This window comes from Canariomyces notabilis (genome assembly GCF_033297395.1).
Source record: "Canariomyces notabilis strain CBS 508.74 unplaced genomic scaffold N656scaffold_9, whole genome shotgun sequence".
NCBI classification, from domain to species: Eukaryota; Fungi; Ascomycota; class Sordariomycetes; order Sordariales; family Chaetomiaceae; genus Canariomyces; species Canariomyces notabilis.
Window position 1 is genome coordinate 25,186 of NW_027041831.1, and position 19,370 is coordinate 44,555.

The 19,370-nt window shown below is 56.7% G+C and overlaps 8 protein-coding genes across 8 annotated transcripts; 5 read left to right on the forward strand and 3 right to left on the reverse strand.

The window, feature by feature from the left end:
* Positions 1-595: 595 nt before the first annotated feature.
* On the reverse strand, positions 596-814 carry N656DRAFT_682791 (uncharacterized protein; the record flags this gene model as incomplete). Its single annotated transcript, XM_064810581.1, has 1 exon — positions 596-814. A coding segment is annotated over one exon (219 nt), but the record flags the coding sequence as incomplete, so codon positions are not given.
* Positions 815-2,663: 1,849 nt separating this feature from the next.
* On the reverse strand, positions 2,664-3,362 carry N656DRAFT_674101 (uncharacterized protein; the record flags this gene model as incomplete). Its single annotated transcript, XM_064810466.1, has 1 exon — positions 2,664-3,362. A coding segment is annotated over one exon (699 nt), but the record flags the coding sequence as incomplete, so codon positions are not given.
* Positions 3,363-3,675: 313 nt separating this feature from the next.
* Positions 3,676-4,601, forward strand: N656DRAFT_636152 (uncharacterized protein). Its single transcript, XM_064810386.1, has one exon. It carries the CDS (start codon positions 3,811-3,813, stop codon positions 4,423-4,425), a length of 615 nt encoding a protein of 204 aa, XP_064670537.1. The 5' UTR covers positions 3,676-3,810; the 3' UTR covers positions 4,426-4,601.
* A 361-nt stretch (positions 4,602-4,962) lies between these two features.
* On the forward strand, positions 4,963-5,325 carry N656DRAFT_683276 (HET-domain-containing protein; the record flags this gene model as incomplete). The annotated part of the gene is made up of 1 exon (XM_064810589.1): positions 4,963-5,325. A coding segment is annotated over one exon (363 nt), but the record flags the coding sequence as incomplete, so codon positions are not given.
* A 37-nt stretch (positions 5,326-5,362) lies between these two features.
* N656DRAFT_636210 (uncharacterized protein) lies at positions 5,363-6,801 on the forward strand. The gene has a single exon (XM_064810388.1). The coding sequence runs from the start codon at positions 5,653-5,655 to the stop codon at positions 6,622-6,624; it is 972 nt and encodes a 323-aa protein (XP_064670539.1). The 5' UTR covers positions 5,363-5,652; the 3' UTR covers positions 6,625-6,801.
* On the forward strand, positions 6,802-8,317 carry N656DRAFT_636197 (uncharacterized protein). Its single transcript, XM_064810387.1, has 4 exons — positions 6,802-6,999; positions 7,064-7,376; positions 7,460-7,790; positions 7,863-8,317. The coding sequence occupies exons 1-4, from the start codon at positions 6,979-6,981 to the stop codon at positions 8,098-8,100; spliced, it is 903 nt and encodes a 300-aa protein (XP_064670540.1). The 5' UTR covers positions 6,802-6,978; the 3' UTR covers positions 8,101-8,317.
* Positions 8,146-9,035, forward strand: N656DRAFT_636254 (uncharacterized protein). The gene is made up of 3 exons (XM_064810389.1): positions 8,146-8,414; positions 8,547-8,564; positions 8,658-9,035. Exons 1-3 carry the CDS (start codon positions 8,376-8,378, stop codon positions 8,931-8,933), a joined length of 333 nt encoding a protein of 110 aa, XP_064670541.1. The 5' UTR covers positions 8,146-8,375; the 3' UTR covers positions 8,934-9,035.
* On the reverse strand, positions 8,859-11,948 carry N656DRAFT_778476 (uncharacterized protein). The gene has a single exon (XM_064815016.1). It carries the CDS (start codon positions 11,765-11,767, stop codon positions 9,137-9,139), a length of 2,631 nt encoding a protein of 876 aa, XP_064670542.1. The 5' UTR covers positions 11,768-11,948; the 3' UTR covers positions 8,859-9,136.
* Between the last annotated feature and the right edge of the window lie 7,422 nt (positions 11,949-19,370).

Genomic DNA, 19,370 nt, shown 5'->3' on the forward strand with positions numbered 1-19,370 from the left:
TCCACCGCAACCATTCGTCCGTGTCGGCCTCATCCACAACCGCCCCCTGCCCCTGCATCCACTCGTACAACCGCCTCGACCCCGACACCCCCATCGCTCCCCACATCGACATCACCGTCCGTATCAACACCCCCCGGTACTGGCACCTCCCCCCTTCTACCCGCCCGAACCCGCCCGACGGGCCCCTCGCCTCGTACCGCCGGCATATCGCCTGCCGGATCCCGCAATCGAAACAACACGAATATGCCTCCCACCGGACTACCTGCTCCGCCCGCCCTACCATCCTACGTACCACGCCCGCGTCCCTGTCCCGGCAACCATCCAACGTGTGCGCGCGGTAACCCTCCCCTGTACTTGCTGTGTGCTCCGCCCGCCCGCCCGCCCGCCCTGTTCTCGCCTACGCCTCGCACCGGTAACACGCCTCCTCCCCATCCTCGCACCCCGTCCGGTCCGCCCGCCCGTCCATCTCGCCGTCCAACACCGCCCGCACGCACCCCTTCGTCTCCATAAACGCCCACATCGCTCGCTCCACCCCACGCGCCTCCGCCTGGTCCGCCGTCTCCTCGATCGGCCGCCTGTGCCGGTCGTACGACACTGCCCGCACCATGATCGCCTCGCTCGCCTGCCCGTCGCGCCCGGCCCGCCCACTCTCCTGCGCGTAATCCCGCAACTGCCGTACCAACCCGACGTGCACCACTGCCCGGATCCTCGGCGCGTCGGCCCCTAATCCCAACGCGTTCGTCGCCGTGAACACCTGCCTCGTGCCCTCGCGTAACTGCCGGACTACTGCCCGCTTCGCCTCCGCCCCGCCGACGTTCCGATGCTAACACAACCCTCCTAACCGCTTCGCGTACTGCTCCGCCTTCCAGACCGTGTCGCAATATACTACAATCTGCCCGCCCCCGGCCTCCTTGTACTTCGCCTGCTTCTCCTCCACCAATGCCGCCACCACCTCCTCTTCGTCCTCCTCTCCCCTGTTGTACCGCCGCACCTCGTACCGTACGTTCGCCCGCGTGGTGCTGCCCCGGAACCACCGTACTGCCCCTGCCCCTGCCCCTGCCCCTGCTCCCGTACCCGCCCCGGGTAAGCCGACCAACCGCCCGAACTCGGCCTCGTCCGCCGGCCGCAACGTCGCCGTCAAATACAACATCTGCGCCTCCGCCTTGACCAACCCGCGCAACCCCAACATCCGTGACCGCCACCCGCCCCCGGCCCCCGAATCCAACACCACGTGGCACTCGTCCACCACGATCCGGTCCAACCGGCCCATCGCCCGCTGCCGGTTGACGAAATGCCCGAAACTCTCCGACACCGCCGCCTCCGGCGTCACCAACACCATCGACGCCCACTCGTGCGGCCGTCGCCCGCTCCACTCCACGCACTCGATGCCCAACCCGTCGTACCGGTCCTTGATGTCGCCGCGCAACGACACCAACGGCACCACCACGATCATCAACCCGCCCACCTCCGCCGCGCACGCCGCCGGCAACATGAACAACATGCTCTTGCCCCCGCCCGTACCCATCACCACCACCACCGGGCTCTCCTGCCGCACCATCGCCTGCAACGCCGCCTCCTGCACCCCGCGGAACCGCGCCTCCGGCCCCAACATTCGCCGCAATGCCGCCCCGATGTCCACCTGCCGCATCCTCTTCCACAGCCGCTCCTCCTCCGCCGTCGCCTGCTGCGTTACGTCGGCCAATCGGCATGGCCTGGCCTCCCCGCCGCCGCTGCCCCCTTCGCGCACGACGGAATCGAACATGCAGAACGCGTGCCACTCGCGGCTGACCCGCCGGAACCCGATCCGCCGTGCCTCGGTACTGAACAACGACTCCGCCGTCGACCGCCCGTAAATGCCCTCGCCGATCCGCGCCCCGTGCCCGCTCTGCGCGTGGAACGCCTCCCCGACACCCCCGCCCGGCCATGTTTCGGCCCTCTTCGTCCTCGCCCTCGGCCGTGTCCGCGTTGTTCATCTCGATCACCGGCTTGTTCCGGATGTATCGCCGGTAAATCGCCTTGACGCTGTGCCGCCACGACATGATGCCCAACTTCTCGCCCATGTACTGCGACAACACCGTGCCGATCTGCCGGCTGATGCGGTTCGTATCCCACACGTCTGCCTGCCACCACGTCTCCTGGCCTGCATCCTCCTCCCCGGCCCTCCCTACCTTCTCTCTTTCTTCTCCCTCGTCTCCTTCTTCTCCCTCTCCCTCTCCCTCTCCTTTCCCTCTCCCTCTCCCTCTTCCCCTTCCCCTTCCCATCCCCCGACCCTGCCCCTGCCTGCTGTGTGTGGCTAGTCTGGCAACCGCGCCGCTGACAGCGTCCGCCTCCGTTTCCTGGCTCTGTTACCCCCTACTGCCCTCTTCCGTTTGCCGCCCGCCCCCTTATCGCCGCCTACCCGCCCATCCTCGTCTCCCGCTGCTGCTGACCCCGATCTGGGAAACGACCATGGCTCGTCCGCCCGCGGCTCCCATATGTACGGACCGCCCCCATCCGCCTCGCCCTGGCTGGCCCCCTGCACCACTAACCGCCAAAACGGGATCGCCAACCACACGTAATGCACCGCCAAACTCGCCCACCTCGCGCGGCAAATACCGGTGGATCACCTTGGCCTTGGCGCTCATCCCCATCGTCTTGTTGTACATCGTCACGAACACCACCGCCCCGTCCTCGACGAACAACCCGCGCACGTCCCCGTCCGGCCCGTTCTTGTACTGCACCGACACCAACTCGGTCCCACGTGCCGGCTGCCCGCCGCTCACGTGCATCAACACCAACAACTGCGCCCGGAACGACTTGATCGCCTCGCTATACTCTCGTACGCGGCCCATCTGCCACCGCGCCACCCCGTCGCTCGCCTTGAAAAACTCGCCCCGCAACCGCGCCTCGCCCGCCACCCGCCCGGCCAACCACGTCTTCTCGTCCACGCCGCCGAACGCCTCCTCGTTCCGCGGGTCCTCGGCGAAACTCCACCCCGCCCTCGTCTCGGCCGCGTTGTCCACCAACCTGTCCCATCGGATCACCGGCCATGCCGTCGCCCCTGCTGTCGTCCCTGTCGCCCCTGTCGCCCCTGTCGTCGCCCCCGCCGCCGGCTCGCCCTCCTCGTCCACGTCCAACAACAATACGGCCTTGCGTAACTGTGCCCGCGCCGTGTGCAACAACCCGTGGATCATCGCCCGCAACGACGCCATGCTGAACTGCACGTGCCCCATCAACAACTCGTCCCCGTGCCAATCCACCACCACCCCGTCTGCGTTGGTGTTGGCCCGGATCGCCTTGCCGTACGCCCGCAACCGCAACACCGAATCCATCGGCGACGACCGCCCGTCGTACGCCACGATCGTCATGAACCGCTGCACCATCTCCCGCACCCGGTCGAAATGGCTGCGTGCCCGCCGCCGCGCCTCTGCCTCGCCCTCGCCGCTCCCGCCTCCATCCTGGACTCCGTCGGTCAGCGGTATCACCTCGAACAACCGCTGCAACGCGCCTGTATGGCCGAACCGCTGGCAATGCACCCCATCCGCCCCATGCCTCGCCTAACCCGCCGGCCGGCCTCGCCCCGGGTTTGCCGCCACGCCTCCTTGGGTTGGCCCAACCGTGCTCCCAACCGGCAATGCTTCTGGATGTCCTGCCTCGTGCGCCGTATGTGCCCGCACTGCACACACCGCTTGCCATCGCTCCAAACGGGCAAACTATCGATTACGGGTATGACCTGGTCGGGGAACCGGATGTCATGTATATCGCCGGCCAACAACCCGTTTCCGTGTAACGCCGACGCCTCCCCTACAATGCATCGCCGGGTGCACGTAAATGGCCGTGATGCGAATTGACGTGCCGCGCGCGACCGACTTGGCCGTGACGGCGGTGCGGTGCTCGCGGCAAACCGCCGTTCGAAACGCTGGTAACGGTACGAATAACTCGTCAAACGACGCCATAACTATTGATCTCTCTTCGCTCCCGCTCTCTTTTCCTTCGTTTCGTTGGCCTTTTTGCCCCGGCAATCTAGTTGTCACCTTGCTTTGCTGGGGAGTCGCTGGGCGATTGGCATTGCTAACGGCTACCGCTTTCTTTTCTTATTTCCCTTTTGTCTTTTTTCCCCCTAATTCAAAATGCTCTGCACAATCCGGCCAAACGGGGCATCACACCACCGAACTGCTTGCATTGGACGAACGACGCGCTGCGGTGACAAACGGGCGGCGGATTCGGCTCCGCCGGCATGGGTTTTCCTTATACCTGCAATCGCCCGGCGGCCCAATTGGCCATTTGCGGTCGAACTGGTTGCCGGCGCCCGGTCGCAATCAGTTCGACCGCAAATGGTCCGAGCGCCCACGGGGCCGCACAGCGGAGCCGTCAATCCGTTCCACCGGAATGTTTGTCTATGACGAATATCGGTCCCAAACCACTGAAAGGGACTCCTCAGACTGAAGATTCGTAACAACGGGGTGAGGTTCGGTAGAGCCAAAGGGTCTACAACAATTGACACAAGCAAGTGTTCACACAGTAGTAAAGACAACTGCTTGCATTGCTTACTGGAGAACCACCTGAAGGTCCTCCAACGAGTGACTATCTAGCTAGGATATATAATACTCCGTTTCGCCGTCCTGCGTGATCTATCACTGGTGACTACCCTATCCTCACGACTGATATTCATTATCACCAGTGATAGTTCGACCCTGTTGGTGATAACTTCCCGATTGGTTCGTTAAACGATTGGTCGCCAGGGTTCCTCACGTCCCGGCTGCAGCCTCCCAGGCCGCCTGCGTGGTTTGCTCGTAACACCACCTCCGCTATGCCCAAGTCCCGACGTCTCCCTATCCGCTTAACACTCCTAGTCCACTATTGTTCTCCTGTCTAGATGCCACTCAAGCAAGTTGCAAGCTATATTACCGTTGGATATCCTTCAGATCTTTTCTCCTTGGTCCACAAGAGATGGCGACAGCCAGCAGCGGAAGCTACCCGGCCGAGAGTCTCAAAGCAGAGCACGGAAAGATCCGCCTTCTCAGCGTCTTGCCCGGCGTTGGCGAAGAGGTCATCAGATGCACCCTGCGCATCGCCACCCTTCTGGACCTAGACAGCTACGAGGCAATGTCTTACGAATGGGGCGAGCCGGGCCTCGGCAGGACAATCCTGGTCAATGACAGCGAGTTTGAAGTTGGCGAAAACCTGTTCCAGGCGCTTCGGCACCTTCGGCTGCCCGACTCAGCACGCGTCTTGTGGATCGACGCTATCTGCATCAATCAGTCCGACCTTCGAGAACGGAACCACCAAGTCCAGCAGATGGCAGACGTCTACAGCAGGGCTCAACAGGTCATTGCGTGGATCGGTCTTGAGACGGAGGACAGCAGAGAGGCATTCGAATTCCTCCGGACCGCATTCGTCTTCAGCCCGAGCAATCGCACGTCCCTGATGGACCATCCCGGCTGGAACGCCGTCAGCAAACTCTGCCAGAGGCCCTACTGAAACACAGTCTGGATCGTGCAGGAGATTTGCCTCGCGAAACGCCTTGCCATCAAGTGTGGCGCGAGCCAGATTCCCTGGAAGCTCATCTCGGAGTTGCGCTCCGCGAGGAAGCACATCTGGCCTCAGTACCTCTCCGAAGGAGAGCGGTTGTTTGTCCGGAGCAATACGGCACGCATCGACCAACAGCGCGAGATGCGCAAGAGGAATGGTTGTGTCCTGTGGAGGCTGCTCGAGACCTTCCGAGACTCGCTATGCAAAGAAATACACGATAAGGTCTACGGGTTCCTAGGCCTTTTTAGCGACTGCGACGCACAGAGGATCCCCGTCGATTACCCCAAGTCCGTCTTCGAGATTTACGAAGATGTCATGTGCTTCTATCACAGCAAGTTTCGAGGCCGGACGGGCATCGAACCACCTCTTGGTGCGCAGCTAGCCCGGCTAAGCGAGTTCCTCCAGGAGTTGCTTGGGCTCGGCCATGGGTCCGAGTTGGCACCGCCTTTTGCATGTTCTATGCCTCGATCTTCTATAGTGGAAATATCTGCAACCCGCGTTTTTGTTGTAGAGGGATTCCTCGATGCGAAATTGGCCGTGCCATACAGAGCATTGGAGTTGGCTGAGTTCCTCCAGGGTACCATCCCGTACTCTCATTTAGGGCACTGGCGTAGCGTCATCAGCCCCGACGTTGGCGAGGTCTATGCGATTCGCAATTCTCAGGCTGCGCTCCTGTGCCATGTTGAAATAAGTCAGGCAGTTGTCATCAGTGCCAATAGCACTGCCAATGCCAGTGCCGTGGCGAGAAACAAGCGGGTCTTTTACGCGCGTCCACCGACACCGGCCACACACATAGCCTCCACAGTGAGGAACCGATACGTTATTGGCATCTGCCCGGGAGGGAGTCGGCTCGGCGACGTTGCCTGCACTTTTCTGGAGAGCCGCCTAGCGTTGGTTTTCAGGCCAGCCTCTGCCACAACTCACGCCCTGAACGAGCCGGGTCACAGAGGTCTTCACGGAGGCGGTTTTGTTCTTGTTGGTCGTGCCGTTGTCGATCTCTCAAGCGACGAAAACCTCCACCCCTACAGGGCCCTGCTCAACCCCGATAAGACGGTGGATGTAATCCAGGTTCAAACCGACACAACCTCCGACTGGGAACAAGACCCGCCATGACCGGCAACCGTCTCCATCGACCTGGAACCGCTGCTGCTTGTCACAAGACCTGAGACTCATCATTATTCGCGAGGGTTTGCGAAGGCCAAGCTAAGTCTCCTGCCTGAGCCTCATAAGAATCCGCTATCGGCAGCGCCAGTTCACGACGAGATAGAAAAGGAGGGCAAAACCCGCAGCACAACCGAGCCGGCCCACAAGAGAGCGGGACGCATCAACAACGAGAAACTGGATGACGAGCTCCGGCTGTTATATTCTGATCCGCAGCTCAGGAAACACGCGCTGGTGCTTGGGAGGGCGGGCATCGTCAACCTCGGATCGACGGGATGCCTGAGCTCTACCCTGCAGATCCTCTATATGCTGAAACCCATCCGAGAGGTAGGCGGCATGTCATTCATCCTGGTCCTGGAGTTGCTTCCCCTGACACTGAAGCCGCAATCAGAACATCCTCGACGACGAAGCCGTACGCAGGGCTAGTCCCATTGGCGCAGCACTACATGGCGTGTTTCAGCATCTACAGAGTTCCTCCCTGCCTGTATCAGTATCACCTCTGGCGCTTACCCGGGCTTTCGGCTGGGAAGATCGCCACCTTCATGAAGCGCAGGATATCTTGGAGTTCTGGAGGAAACTCACCGATCTCTTCTATCGGAAGAGACTCGGAGAGGGTTTACGCAGCACGTTCTGGAACTTATTTGCAGGCCAGATGAAAACAAGTCTGAGAGGAGCTGGGCGGGACAGGGTTGAGACTTTCTTTGGTAGGAACCCCGAACTGAGCTCAGAGATCCAAAATGCGCGGGCACGACGAATTGATTCTGTGCTGATGCTGAGGGCCAAGCAGACCTACGGGCAAATACCCGATACATCGACAGGACCGAGATCAACACGCTTGACGAGTCGCTCCGCGAATACTGTTCCGAGTTCGAGGGCAGGAAGGCTGATTTCCGGATGATACCTCCAGTTTTCATGATTGAGATTCAGAACATGATCTCCAACCCTGAAACAGACATGATGGATACGGTAAGCCCGTCCCGGTGTGCCACCAGCCAGACTCCTAAGACCTCACGCCTTTGTAGTGGCGCTCAACGTTCACGTACCCGCGCGTGCTGGACCTCACGAGGTGCATCAACAAAGACGCAGAGAACATCAGACTTGCTCTATCAGCTCCACGGGTAATTTAGTATCTATTCTCATCAACTGCCCACATTCATTACTGATAAGCTAACGAACCATCCCCTTTACAGGGTGGTAGTATGGGAAGAAGTTGAACCCGTGCCCAGGTTCCTGCTGTATCTGAGGCGCCGCGTCGAGGAGCAGTGGCTTCTCTTCTTCAACGAGTCGGTCACGTACGCGCGTGAAAGCGAGGTGTTTGAGCACAACTTTCGCCTGGGCGCCGACTCATTGCCACGGGGTGCGCCGCTGAGGGTCCCGATTTTTCTTCTCTATCTTCGAGTGTCTATGCTTGACGGCCTCTTGGGCTGAGAGCGAGGGAACGCTCGCGCCACGCTGCCAATGTATGAGAAGCAAGAATACCTACTGGCTTGATGCTATGGCCGAGGAAAGATTTTGGCCATGCATTACCTTGAGTCCACCACGGACTATTCGTCCAACCGCATGTGTGCCGATGAAAGAGATATCTTCAGGGGTTTCATCCCTCTAGCGAGGCAAGTTCCACATGGGGCTGGTTCGGAGACGCCGCGCAGTCAATCTGGGGCTGAGTTCCGAAAGGCGAAGATGGCAGTTCCAGACCCGACAGCATGGTTCAGCTCAACAACCATACAAATACTCCGTATAAGGTATTTGTACCACTTTCTTCACGCGCCCAACTGCTCGCATTGCCAGACCACCAGCCAATCGTTATGCGCCCTGTGGGCGTCTCATTCGCTGCGCCGCAGGCTCACAATTCAATCAGCTAATGAGCGGTGCAGTCAGGCACTCATGGCAAGGTGAGAGCGGCCTTTCCTCTTTGCTACCCCTACCCTACTGAATGAAGTGTCTGGAGTAACCGCTTGACTCCTCCGCTAAGTCTAGGGACTAAGTATTTCTCTCTGGTAGAGCTGTTCAACCGCTACCATCTAGCAGCCAAGGTGTGTGTCATTTACGTCCTGGACGAGGAGGCGCTTGGCGAGGGGCTAGAGGTACTGTATGGCGACAGGGAACTGCTCGTGGTCTGGTACGATGCCTTTGAGAAGACGGTACGCTACCGCTGGAGGAGCGTAGTAGACATTAGCCAAGAAATGGCCCTGATTAATATGATATTAATCGACAACTATCCTGTGTGGACCCAAGCCGAGATTGGGGAGGACTATAACTAGGATGGGCCGCTCGGCCCGCCTTCGACATAGGAAGGTGATAGCGACACGGATCAATAATGGTGGAGAGTATAAAGATCGCTGCGTTAGGGGGCCTACCTCACTTGAATTCAACCCGAAGAGCATTCATACCTCCCCTAATTCTTTCGCATACGGACCGGGAGCTTGTCTCTTATCCTCTGCTAACTCCATCGCTCAGATATCTTCTACGCAAGCCACCGCCGGAGAAACTGCAACCGTCTCCGTTTTCCGTAATCCGAATCTCCCGCCCCATGCCCCTTCCCCGGCATCAAGAGCATGTCATAATCCTTATCAGCATCGTTCAGCGCCTTCACCAGCTGCAGCGTCGAGGCCGGATCGACATTATCATCCAACTCCCCCACAATAAGCAGCAGCGCCCCGGTCAGATTCGCGGCGTGCACCACGTTCGATGACGCCGCGTACGACTCATCCACCGGCCACCCCATCCACTGCTCGTTCCACCACATCTTATCCAGGCGATTGTCATGACACCCGCAATCCGCCACAGCCGCCTTGTAAAACCCTCCGTGAAAGATCAAGGCCGCCGCAGCGTTCTGCCCGCCCGCGGATCCGCCGCAGATACCGACACGCGACAGATCCATCCAGGGACGAGTGCTCGCTGCCGCCTTGATCCAGGCGATGCGGTCTGGGATTCCCCCGTCCTTGAGGTTCTTGTAGCACACATCGTGGAAGGCCTTGGACCGCCAGTTCGTGCCCATGCCGTCGAGCTTGACGACGATGAAACCGTTGTCTGCGAGCTCGTGTTGGCCGAGGCTGGGCATAAAGGGCTTGGGAGTGAAGAAGTCCTGCGGACCGGCGTAGATGTCCTCAATGACAGCGTACTGCTTGGAGGGGTCAAAGTCCTTGGGTCGCACGATGATGCCGTGGATGGGCGTAATGCCGTCCCGGCCTGGACTGGTGAAAATCTCGGGGGCGTTCCAGCCTTCCGCCATCAGAGAGACGGTATCGTCGCCTTCGACTTCGATGATGTGATCGCCTGAAGAGGCGTCGCGGAGGTTGGTGACTGGGAGCTGGTCGATTCGTGAGTAGGTGTCAAGGAGGTAGTGGTTGTTGGGGGAAAAAGTCCAGGAATGGGTTCCGTAACCTTCGGTGAGGAGGGTGAATTCGGAGCCGTCCAGGTTGACTCGGGCCAAATGTCCATAGTATGGATCCTGGTCTGGGATGATGCCGTACACGGTGAGCCATGCTTGGCGGGTGTTCCAGTCGACTCTCTCGACTTCCCGGACAACCCACTCGCCACTGGTTACTTGGCTTTTGACCTCCCCGGATTTCATGTCGTAGAGGTACAAGTGGTTCCATCCGTCACGCTCGCTCGTCCAGAGAATCTCGGTCGTGTTTGGGGAGACGAGGTAGTACATCTTCTGCGAGTAGTCGATAAATGTCTCGCTGCTCTCCTCGACAATGGATCGAACTGCTCCTTGACAATTCATGCCAATCACCCGTAGGTGCTTGTGGCCACGCTCGTTGAAGATGAAACGGTACTCGTCGCCCTCTTGGTTCCAGCCCAAGTTGCGGATGTAGTACGGGTTCCGGAACAAAGTGTCGTCGGTTGGGACCTCGACTCTGCCTTCAACGTCAAACATCCGGGGTCGGTCGACCCTTACTTTATCTCCTGGCTTAAGATATGTCGTGGTAGTGAGTTTTGGCTGGAGCTGATCTTTCGGTGTCGACTCGACCAGGTTAAGCGAATACCCTTCCTCGGGTGTATACTCCCAGACAATCGAGAACTTGCCGTCGGCACTCCGAAAAATTTTGCCAGAGTCGAATCGAGTCCCCGACGAGGCGCTGTCGGTGATTCTGTGCTCACCTTCGGCATCACGGATCCATACATCATAACCCCGCACAAAGATCTCATGCTGTTCCGCTTCAGCATCCCTCTTCTCCTTGCTCCTCTCCGCCGCCTCCCTCGTCTTCCATCCTTCAACGACAGCCACTCCATCGCCTTCAATCGCCTTATAGGCCTTCCTTTCTCCATTCTCCCCCTCCACCCGCCACACGTGTCCAACGTAAGTCCTCATGCCCAACTCCTTCCCGGCGTCAACCCTCCCATAATCCACGGCGACCCCCTTGGAATCGATCCAAAACACCTTCAGCACCCCCGCGGTCCGATTCACGATGGTGAGTAACGTCGTAGCTCCACCGTTTGTACTCGGCTCCTCTACTGGCAAGGGCTCCAGCTTGTTCTTCCACCCCTCAACAACAGCCAGTCCCTCGCCTTCAACCGCCTTGTAGGCCTTCCTCATCCCATCCTCCCCCTCCACCCGCCACACATGTCCAACATAGGTCCTCATCTCCAACTCCTTCCCCGCCTCGACACTTGCATACTCCACGGCCTCCCCCTTGGAATCGATCCAAAACACCTTCAACACCCCACCAGTCCGATTCAAAAAGACGAGTCCCGTCTTTTCCCCGCCGTTCGTACTCGGCTCCTCCGCCGCTAAGGGCTCTAGCTTGGTGCCGAAATCACCGTCCCAGACTTCCAAAGCCCCATCTCCGTTGCGGAACTGGAAAGTCTTCCCGGAAAAGCGGAAGCGCACAGTGGATGCGTCGGGCGCGAGTTCAATCCATGAGAAGGGGGGTACGGAAGGGTCCACTTCCTGGCCCGTATGCTCGGCTAGCTTCTGCGCGAGAAGGGCATGGTTAAAGGCCGGGCGGCGGGACGGGGATTGGGCGTCGACAAAAATGAACTCGGTTGTGCCCGAGGCGGATGCACGGAGGTACCAGAGGCTGGTGTCAGAGATCCAGTGGGGAGTTACACTGGCTTGAGCAAAGTAGCGTTCTTCTGGGGTGGCCATTTCGATTCTTGAGCGGAGATGGATCCGTATGAATTGATTATTCACGGTGTTGGGGAAATGAGATAGAAATAGCGGGCTGGTGAAAAGGATAGCCGTTAATTTTTGGGCTTCTGGTATGTTTACAAGGACGGAGTCACGGAATATATACCGAATATCTCGATACGGAAGTCGCATCGATAGTTTGCATGTTTGCTGCATTACTGGGCTGGAAATGAGGAGGCGGCCCCATTTTGTAGATCTGAGTATTACATCGCCGAGTACCTACCCGGGACTGGGTGGGCCGCAGCAGAGGGGCTATTTCGTATTTTCGTCGTCTACCTACCCCGGCGAGTCCCGAATCCCGATGTGCATGAGGTTGTCCTCCTGTCTTCTAATCAAGGTTGTGCACAGTAGCAAATAGGTGAGATAGTCGGCGAGCAAACAATACCCGCGAGCGCTAAACATGAGGGGTCAAACCAAATTCCCTATACGGGTCGAGCTGGTTCCATTGGACTCGTTGCATTTACCTTGTCAATGGGTCTCAAGCGGGAGCGAACACACCAATAAATTGTCCAGCTCAACCGGAACTGAGCGACCACATACGGAGTAGCGCAGCTGAGTTCCATGCTCGCCACTCACCTAGTCCTTGACTTTCCCATCCACGTGTCAGCGGACTCTTCGCATCTTGCTGTCTAATCGGGTGTTGCTAATGCCGTGTTACCTCATGATATCGGTCTCGCTCGGCGTAAGCGGGCCCCATCATGATCATGCTGAAATGCGTCGGTACACAGGAATAAGCGCTACCTCAAGGAATCACTCAATTCAATCAAGAACCAATTCAGTTCAATTAGAACCCTCCAATTTCCAATTCAATTAAGGGCCTTCAAATATCTTTCAGTTCAATTAGGTTCGTTCAATTATTCAATTCTTAATTGAAACACTGACTTTTCTAGGTTTTCCTAGGCTTCGATTCCTTCCTTCGAATCTTTCCTTCCTACCTACCTAATACGATGGCAAACGAACGTTCCCGACGCCCGACGCCCGTCGCCGCCCTTCCCGTCGCCGTCTTGCAAACAGAGCCTCAGCTAGTCAAGTGCTTTCTTACGCGTATATCGCCAACAGAGCCATTTAAGAGGCGCGTCCTTACCGTGACCGTGACGTTAGCCACAGTGGGGACGCGCGGGTTCAGATTCAGGGGGCAGCTTGGGCTGTAATAGAAGAGAGTTGCTGCTTAGTCAGCCTTCCAAAAAACGAACGCATTCGAATTTTATTGCGTTTTTGAGCGATACAGCCATTGCCAGCTATTTTGGCCGGTCGGAAGGTAGGTAAGGTAGGTCTGGAGAAGATGTGACCAGGGTTAGGGATATATATGGTGGGTTCAATTAGTTGCAATTAATTGATCAATTCAACTTTCAATTCAAATATCCACTGGGCCAGTCAATTCAACTTCAAATACAGCCATTCAATTCAATTAATTGAATTGAGTGATTCCTTGAACTACCTAGCAACGGTTATGCCCTGCGTGGACTGAGCTTTTGTCCCGTCAATGGCCACTCGGACCATTGTAATGTGTGCGAAACGTCAAAGCTGTTGCTAGCTAACCCAAAAGTCAAGTTGTTCGCATGTCGGAGGTCTTGGAATCGTTTTTGAGGGACGGACTTTGGCATCGATCCCTACCATGAGACCTGACTTTCAAATATATATAAGTTATATATGAAAAAGTTAATGTACCTGACACAGAACTCACTCCCTACTGTACCACGGGGTCAACATTGTTAGGTATACAGGATGAAGAAAAAGGGTATTCAGGCTGCTTAACTGGGAATCCGCAAGCGAGCAGAACGATTTGAAGGGGCAAGGTCAGATAGTCACGAAAGCCGGCATTCCCTTCTACTCATCCGACCCGCTGTCGGGAGATTCTTCTTCATCCGAATCATCATCCGATTCGGCATCGTCACTATCATCCTGGCTGTTATCGTCGTTGGACTGTGATGACGACTGGGACACTTCAAACACGGGTTCATATTCCGGCCCAGCCTCCTTGAATGTGTGGTGCGGTGGGTGGAAATTCTCCTTGGCACCGTAGCACCTGTAACACAGGCTGAGGTCTGCACACATCTCGCACGTGTACTTCAAGCCGGCAATATCCTGCAGATGAACCTGTTAGGAACCATCCTCACTCGTGCCAAGCCAGCAGGACATGGAGCTACTGGGTTGATGTCACTAGAAGTGAAAGTGGACTTACAAAAAGACAATATGCGCAGTACGCTCCGTCATGCTCCGTTAGTCTTCGCACGGGAGGCTTCTGTTCCTCTTTTCCTTTATCTTCGTCGTTCACCTTTGGCTTTTCCTTGACCTCGGGTTCGAGGAGCTCGAGAATCTCGTCATCAGCCTGGTGGTATCGCGCGACATCGATGGGAAGCAAGTCTTCCTTGGACTTGTGCTTGAGACTAGCGCCCCTCTCCAGCAGCTTTCTTATCACTTCGGTTTGCTTTTCCACCGAGCCGGGTGAGAACCGTGTGCCGCAGCCCCTGGCGGCCCAGAACAGGGGAGTCCAGTCGTTGACATCCGGCTGGTCAACAATATCGTCCCCGGCAATATCCAGGATGCGCTCCACAACAGACGCCAGGCCACCTTGGGCGGCCCAGTGCAGGGCCGTTCGGCCTACCTTGTCGCGGATGAACACAGCGTCCGCATCAAGGAGGATGCCGAAGTGATCCCCGCCATGTACGCTGGCAAGATGTATGGGGAGACGTCCCATAGGATCAGGCACGTTGGGTCTCGCGCCCTTGTCAAGAATCGACGTCAGCAGAGGGGCGGACCCGTTGAGGGCAGCAGCCGCAACAGTGGTGCCGAACTGACCCCCGACCTTGGAGACATCTGCACCAGAGTTGATGAGGAAATCCACTATGGCCGCGACATCATCGTTGCCGCCACCCGCGCTATCACTGTCGTCCCCCCTGGCAGCAAACGACGGCTTGTTGAGGCACAGGATGCTTGATTGCAGAGGAGTACCGGCCACGCTGCTTACCGTTAAGTTGACATCGGCCCCCTTTCCGACAAGGAGCCGAACGAGATTCTTGTTAGCCAGGCTGCAGGCGATGTGCAGAGCGCTACCGTGAATCCGCGATACAGAGTTGACAATGTCGGCCCCTGATTTCATGAGCAGGTACTCAACAATACCGTTTTCGGTTGTTCGGATGCTGTGGACGGCCTGGGCGAGTGGTGTAAGCCCGTCTTTGTTCTGCACGTCAAGCCTGGCTCCCGCCCGGAGGAGACGCTTGACATTTTCCAGCGGTGTATACCAATAGACCAGGTGTAGCGGCGCATTTCCGTTTTCGTCTTGGGCGTCCACATCGGTTCGGAACTCGAGAGAGCCGAGAGGGATTCTTCCTGTAAGGCTATGTGGGTGGGTGTGCGGCCGTCCGAGAGCGCGTGGTTGACATTGGCGCCGGCGTCAGCCAGGACCCGGAGTGCCTTCGGAAGTCCATACGAGGCGGCATAGATAACCGCGGTCCAGCCGTTGTAGGTGGGATCTTGGTCCTCTAGCCTGGCTTTATGGTCCAACAAGAGCTGCATGCTCTGTAGGTTGCCGGCTATCGTCGCCAATATCAGCGCTGACGGCACCGTCTGGCTGGCCACCGTCGGGTCGGCCTTGTGTTCCAACAGCAACTCCAAAATTTCATGGTCCTTAACGGCAAGGTGGAGAGGCGCTTGTTTGCTGTTTTCGGTCATGGCAGGGTTGACATCGGCACCCTTTTCAATCAAGAGCTTCACAAGCTCTTTGTTTTGTCTTCGCACAGCAAGGTGCAATGCTGTCTCGCCGTTGGTCGATCTTCCGTTGATGGCGGCGCCACGGTCCAGGAGGTAGGATATGAGTGGAACGCCGTCTGCGTGGCCACACGCTCGATAGAGCGGCGTCTCTCCATCTTCATCCACCACGTCCAATTTTGCACCATTGCTGAGAAGCAGTTTGACAATCTCCAGGCGAAGCTCGCTGGTCTCGATGCGCGGGCTGTTGATGGCATACATCAAAACCGGCGGGTCTATCAACGGGTGGTGAAGGTCAGCGCCCTTTTCGATCAGCATGCGGCAAATCTCGAGGCGTCCGCTGCTGAGAGCATAGCGATTCGCAGTGCCTCTGATACCGACGAAGTTGGGGTCCGCTCCTGCGTCTAGAAGAGCTCCGACACACAAGGTATGCCCTTCCTCCGCTGCACAGACCAAAGGGTTCCACTGAGGAACGCCAGTGGCGCTGTCGCCGATTCTTGGATCTGCACCCAGCTTCAGAAGCGTCTCGACCGCCGTCCAATTGCCCCATAGGCTGCCCAGATAGGTGGCAGTGAGGCTGTCCTCGTCTCTGGCATTGATGTCCACGTCGCTCTCTGTAACCAGCAACTCGACGACTTCAGCGTGCCCAAAAACCGTGGCAACGGCCACAGCGGTGAGGCCGTACTGAGCCCTGTGCTTGACGTCCGCTTTATGATCCAACAGCACCTTGACCACTTCACGGTGGCCGTTGCGAGCAGCCAGGTGAAGTGGTGTTGCCCCCTAGATCATGTTCGTCGGGTTCGGGTCGCAGCCAACTTCCAACAGCTCAAGGGCAACATCCTTGAAACCGAGCCAAGCTGCTCGGGACAACAGTGAAGGAGGCCAGGCAAAATCCTGATCGTAGTTCTTTCTCACGTGGTGTATAACACGCTTCCAGATGGTTTCATCACCGTTAGAGCCCGCTGCGACCAGTGCTTGTTGAAGAGCTGCCTCGCTGTGTCGTATGCGGTTCAGCAAGGAATCGACAATCCGTAGGGGTCCTCTGAGGCAAGACTCAATCAAGCCGTCTGATATCGCTTCGTCGTTCTCGCGAAGCGACTCAGCCAAATGCCCGAGGCCGCGGCCAGCCAAGAGTGGATAGAGAGACGTGAACACCGCCGGGCTCCTCTTGATTGGGTTCGCATGGGCCCAGGACGCCTTGGACCATAACGGGACAGACTTGGACTCGGTGAACTCTCGCAGTATTTTGCCAGGATCCAGGTCAGCTGGGATGTCGGCAAGATGAACCAGCCAGTACTGCACAGCGAAGGTGCACAAGTTGGAGCGATCACCAAAGCTCGGCAGATCCATCACGCCTTTTTTGCCTTGGCCGTAAACTTCTTCGAGGTGCTTCTTCACTTCGTCTCGAAGCAAGAAGTTTATGCAAGTCCCGACGATGTCTTTACTAGCCGCGCCAATTCATATACCCCCCCATGAGCGTATTGTTGTCGATGCCAACTTCTCGTCCGTGCTACTAGTGCCGATCTTGATCAGTGTTCTGAAATATGGACTTGCAAGGCGGATGTCATGCTGTTCCAAGACGATGATTCCTGCGAGCCACCGCAGAAGTTTGGATATAACGTCGTCAACGAAGGCTGGACCCGGAGTGGCCTTTTTACCGTCGTCCTCTTCACTGCCTATAAGCAGCGCCGTTCCAAGTTCCCAGACCGTCAGGGGTCTAACAGAATAGACTATCCAGGACAGGGCGCGAAGTGCCAGCGCCGGGTCCGGTACAGCGGCCATGATCCGGTCAAAGACGATTTCAACAGAGGCGTCCTTTACAGGGCCAAGGAGAGACTCGACCGTCTCCTTCTGTGGCCATGCACTATGCTGGCTGACATGAGTCAGCACCAGATCCCGGACTGGGATATCAAGGGTAGAAATCTTTTCCAGTTCCCCTTGGACTGTTTGGTCATCCCAAAGGTCCGGTCTAAGCCGAAAGAACTTTCTGGGCGACATCACAGAAGATCTGTCGATTTGTCTTTCGCCTCCCCATTGGATTCAGCGGCCGCGATATCAAGGTCGATAAAGGGCCAGTCCTTGAGCTCTTTCGACAGCGCTCCTCGTTCCCGGCTTGTTACGATGATTCTCCAAGGCCGCTCGTGGCTTTTAGAAAGCTTGGTGAACAAATTCAAAAAAGCCGTCCGCGACTCTACCTCGCACTCTTCGAAGTGATTGATAACGCATGAAACGCCATCCACTTCCCCACGGACGCGGTAGTACTCGAACCAGGTCAGCAAATCGTAGTCTGACCAGCTGCGGTCGATGGCCAACCGCTCAAACTGGCTGACAACAAATGCAGACAGACTTGGATTATGACAAATGATCTGTGCCAGGAATGTGGTAAGCATATCCGCCGCTGTGTCGTAACAGATGTCCGAGCTGTCGAAAGTGAAGTATAAAACCATTTCGTTGACGTTTTTGTTGCTGCGCATACTCCTGTCCAGGTCATAGAAGGCAAATTCAGCAGCTTCTCTGACGCCGGACGAACCGTGAAGATAGAGTAACTGAGGCACTTTTTGTCTAGACCATGACTTATATATGGCATTCTCCGCTATCCAGGAAAATGGGTGTGCTTGATCATCGGCCGTTGTGAGCGCAGCTGTTGGCCGAGCAATCGAGGGTAGAACCCTTTCTTGTTCAAGGATAGCATCATTAGGATAAACCTCTGTTCACTGCTGGTTAGGGTAACCTGCTATCGTCGATGCTGAAGCGCCAATGATTCGACATGGGAAAGCGAAGCTTACGGCCATTGATTTTGAAGAGATGAGGGTTGATGACGTTCATGTCCTCGGGCGCAGACACTCCACCAGCGATCCGTCTCTCAAAGGGCACTCCAAGTGTTCCAGAAAAACTATCGAAAACCTGTATAGGCCTCCATGTTAGCCCAGGATCAAGTAAGGTACCTAGGTACCCTACGAAAGCTTCGAGTGACTCTGCTTACCTTGTCGATTTTGCTCTCGTTGTCCCCGTTGAAGATGCTTATCAAATGAGAACGGCAAACATGCTTGGAATCGATGAATAGTTCGTTTATGTCGATGACGGCTTTCGCAAGACTCTAGCAGCAGCCAACGTTCCATGGAGCTGTGGCGCATCCCGATCGAAGTGGCTCAATAGGAATCTAGACAGTCTGTCTTCCATGTCCAACACATCCACACTCTGGTGAGGGCAGCCGTAGAAGAGCTAATGCGAAGTTAGTCAAGACGTTCGAAGCAAAGTGGTTCATGTTCAGGTTGACTTACTAGGATACGGGTATAATCGAAGATCTCCCCGAAGCGGCTTGGGTACAAGCCTGCATAGGAAAGGGCGTGGAATTAAGATGAGTTTTCATAAGTACAAAACAAAAAAATATAACGTACTTGCATAACGAGTGGGCCAGCATAACGAGTGGGCTACTTTTCTTCACTTTGCAACCTCTCGAATTTGATCGCGAATTTCTTCCACAAAACACAATGGAACCTCTTCCAAAAGAGAGTCGCATTTTCCTTGCAATCGAAGCTCTTAAAAAAACCCTAAACTTTCCGTTCGAAAAGCTGCTACGGTCTACGAGATCCCATGAAGCTCGCTCCAGAATCGACGCGCTGGAAAGCAACCACGACGTGAAATACCAGCCAACCTTCGAAAATTGACTGACTTGGAAGAGAAGGCCAAGCTTGAGAGGGTACTCGACCTTGACACTCGAGGATTTCCGCCCCGGCTCTCTGACGTTCTAGAAATGGCCGATTGTCTTCGCGTAGCACGCGACGCGTCACGCGTCGGACCCCGATGGGCGAACAACTTCGTGAGCCGACACCCCGAGCTTACAACACGTTTT

What these genes read in the sequence shown, in the direction of transcription:
- N656DRAFT_636254 (XM_064810389.1), top strand. Translation starts at nt 8,376, where the DNA reads ATGGTTCAGCTCAACAACCATACAAATACTCCGTATAAG.
- N656DRAFT_636197 (XM_064810387.1), top strand. Translation starts at nt 6,979, where the DNA reads ATGCTGAAACCCATCCGAGAG. An exon ending in CAGGGTTGAGACTTTCTTTG is followed by an intron (nt 7,377 to 7,459) that starts GTAGGAACCCCG and finishes AGGGCCAAGCAG; the next exon opens with ACCTACGGGCAAATACCCGA. An exon ending in TTGCTCTATCAGCTCCACGG is followed by an intron (nt 7,791 to 7,862) that starts GTAATTTAGTAT and finishes TCCCCTTTACAG; the next exon opens with GGTGGTAGTATGGGAAGAAG.
- N656DRAFT_778476 (XM_064815016.1), bottom strand. Translation starts at nt 11,767, where the DNA reads ATGGCCACCCCAGAAGAACGCTACTTTGCTCAAGCCAGTGTAACTCCC.
- N656DRAFT_636210 (XM_064810388.1), top strand. Translation starts at nt 5,653, where the DNA reads ATGCGCAAGAGGAATGGTTGTGTCCTGTGGAGGCTGCTCGAGACCTTC.
- N656DRAFT_636152 (XM_064810386.1), top strand. Translation starts at nt 3,811, where the DNA reads ATGGCCGTGATGCGAATTGACGTGCCGCGCGCGACCGACTTGGCCGTG.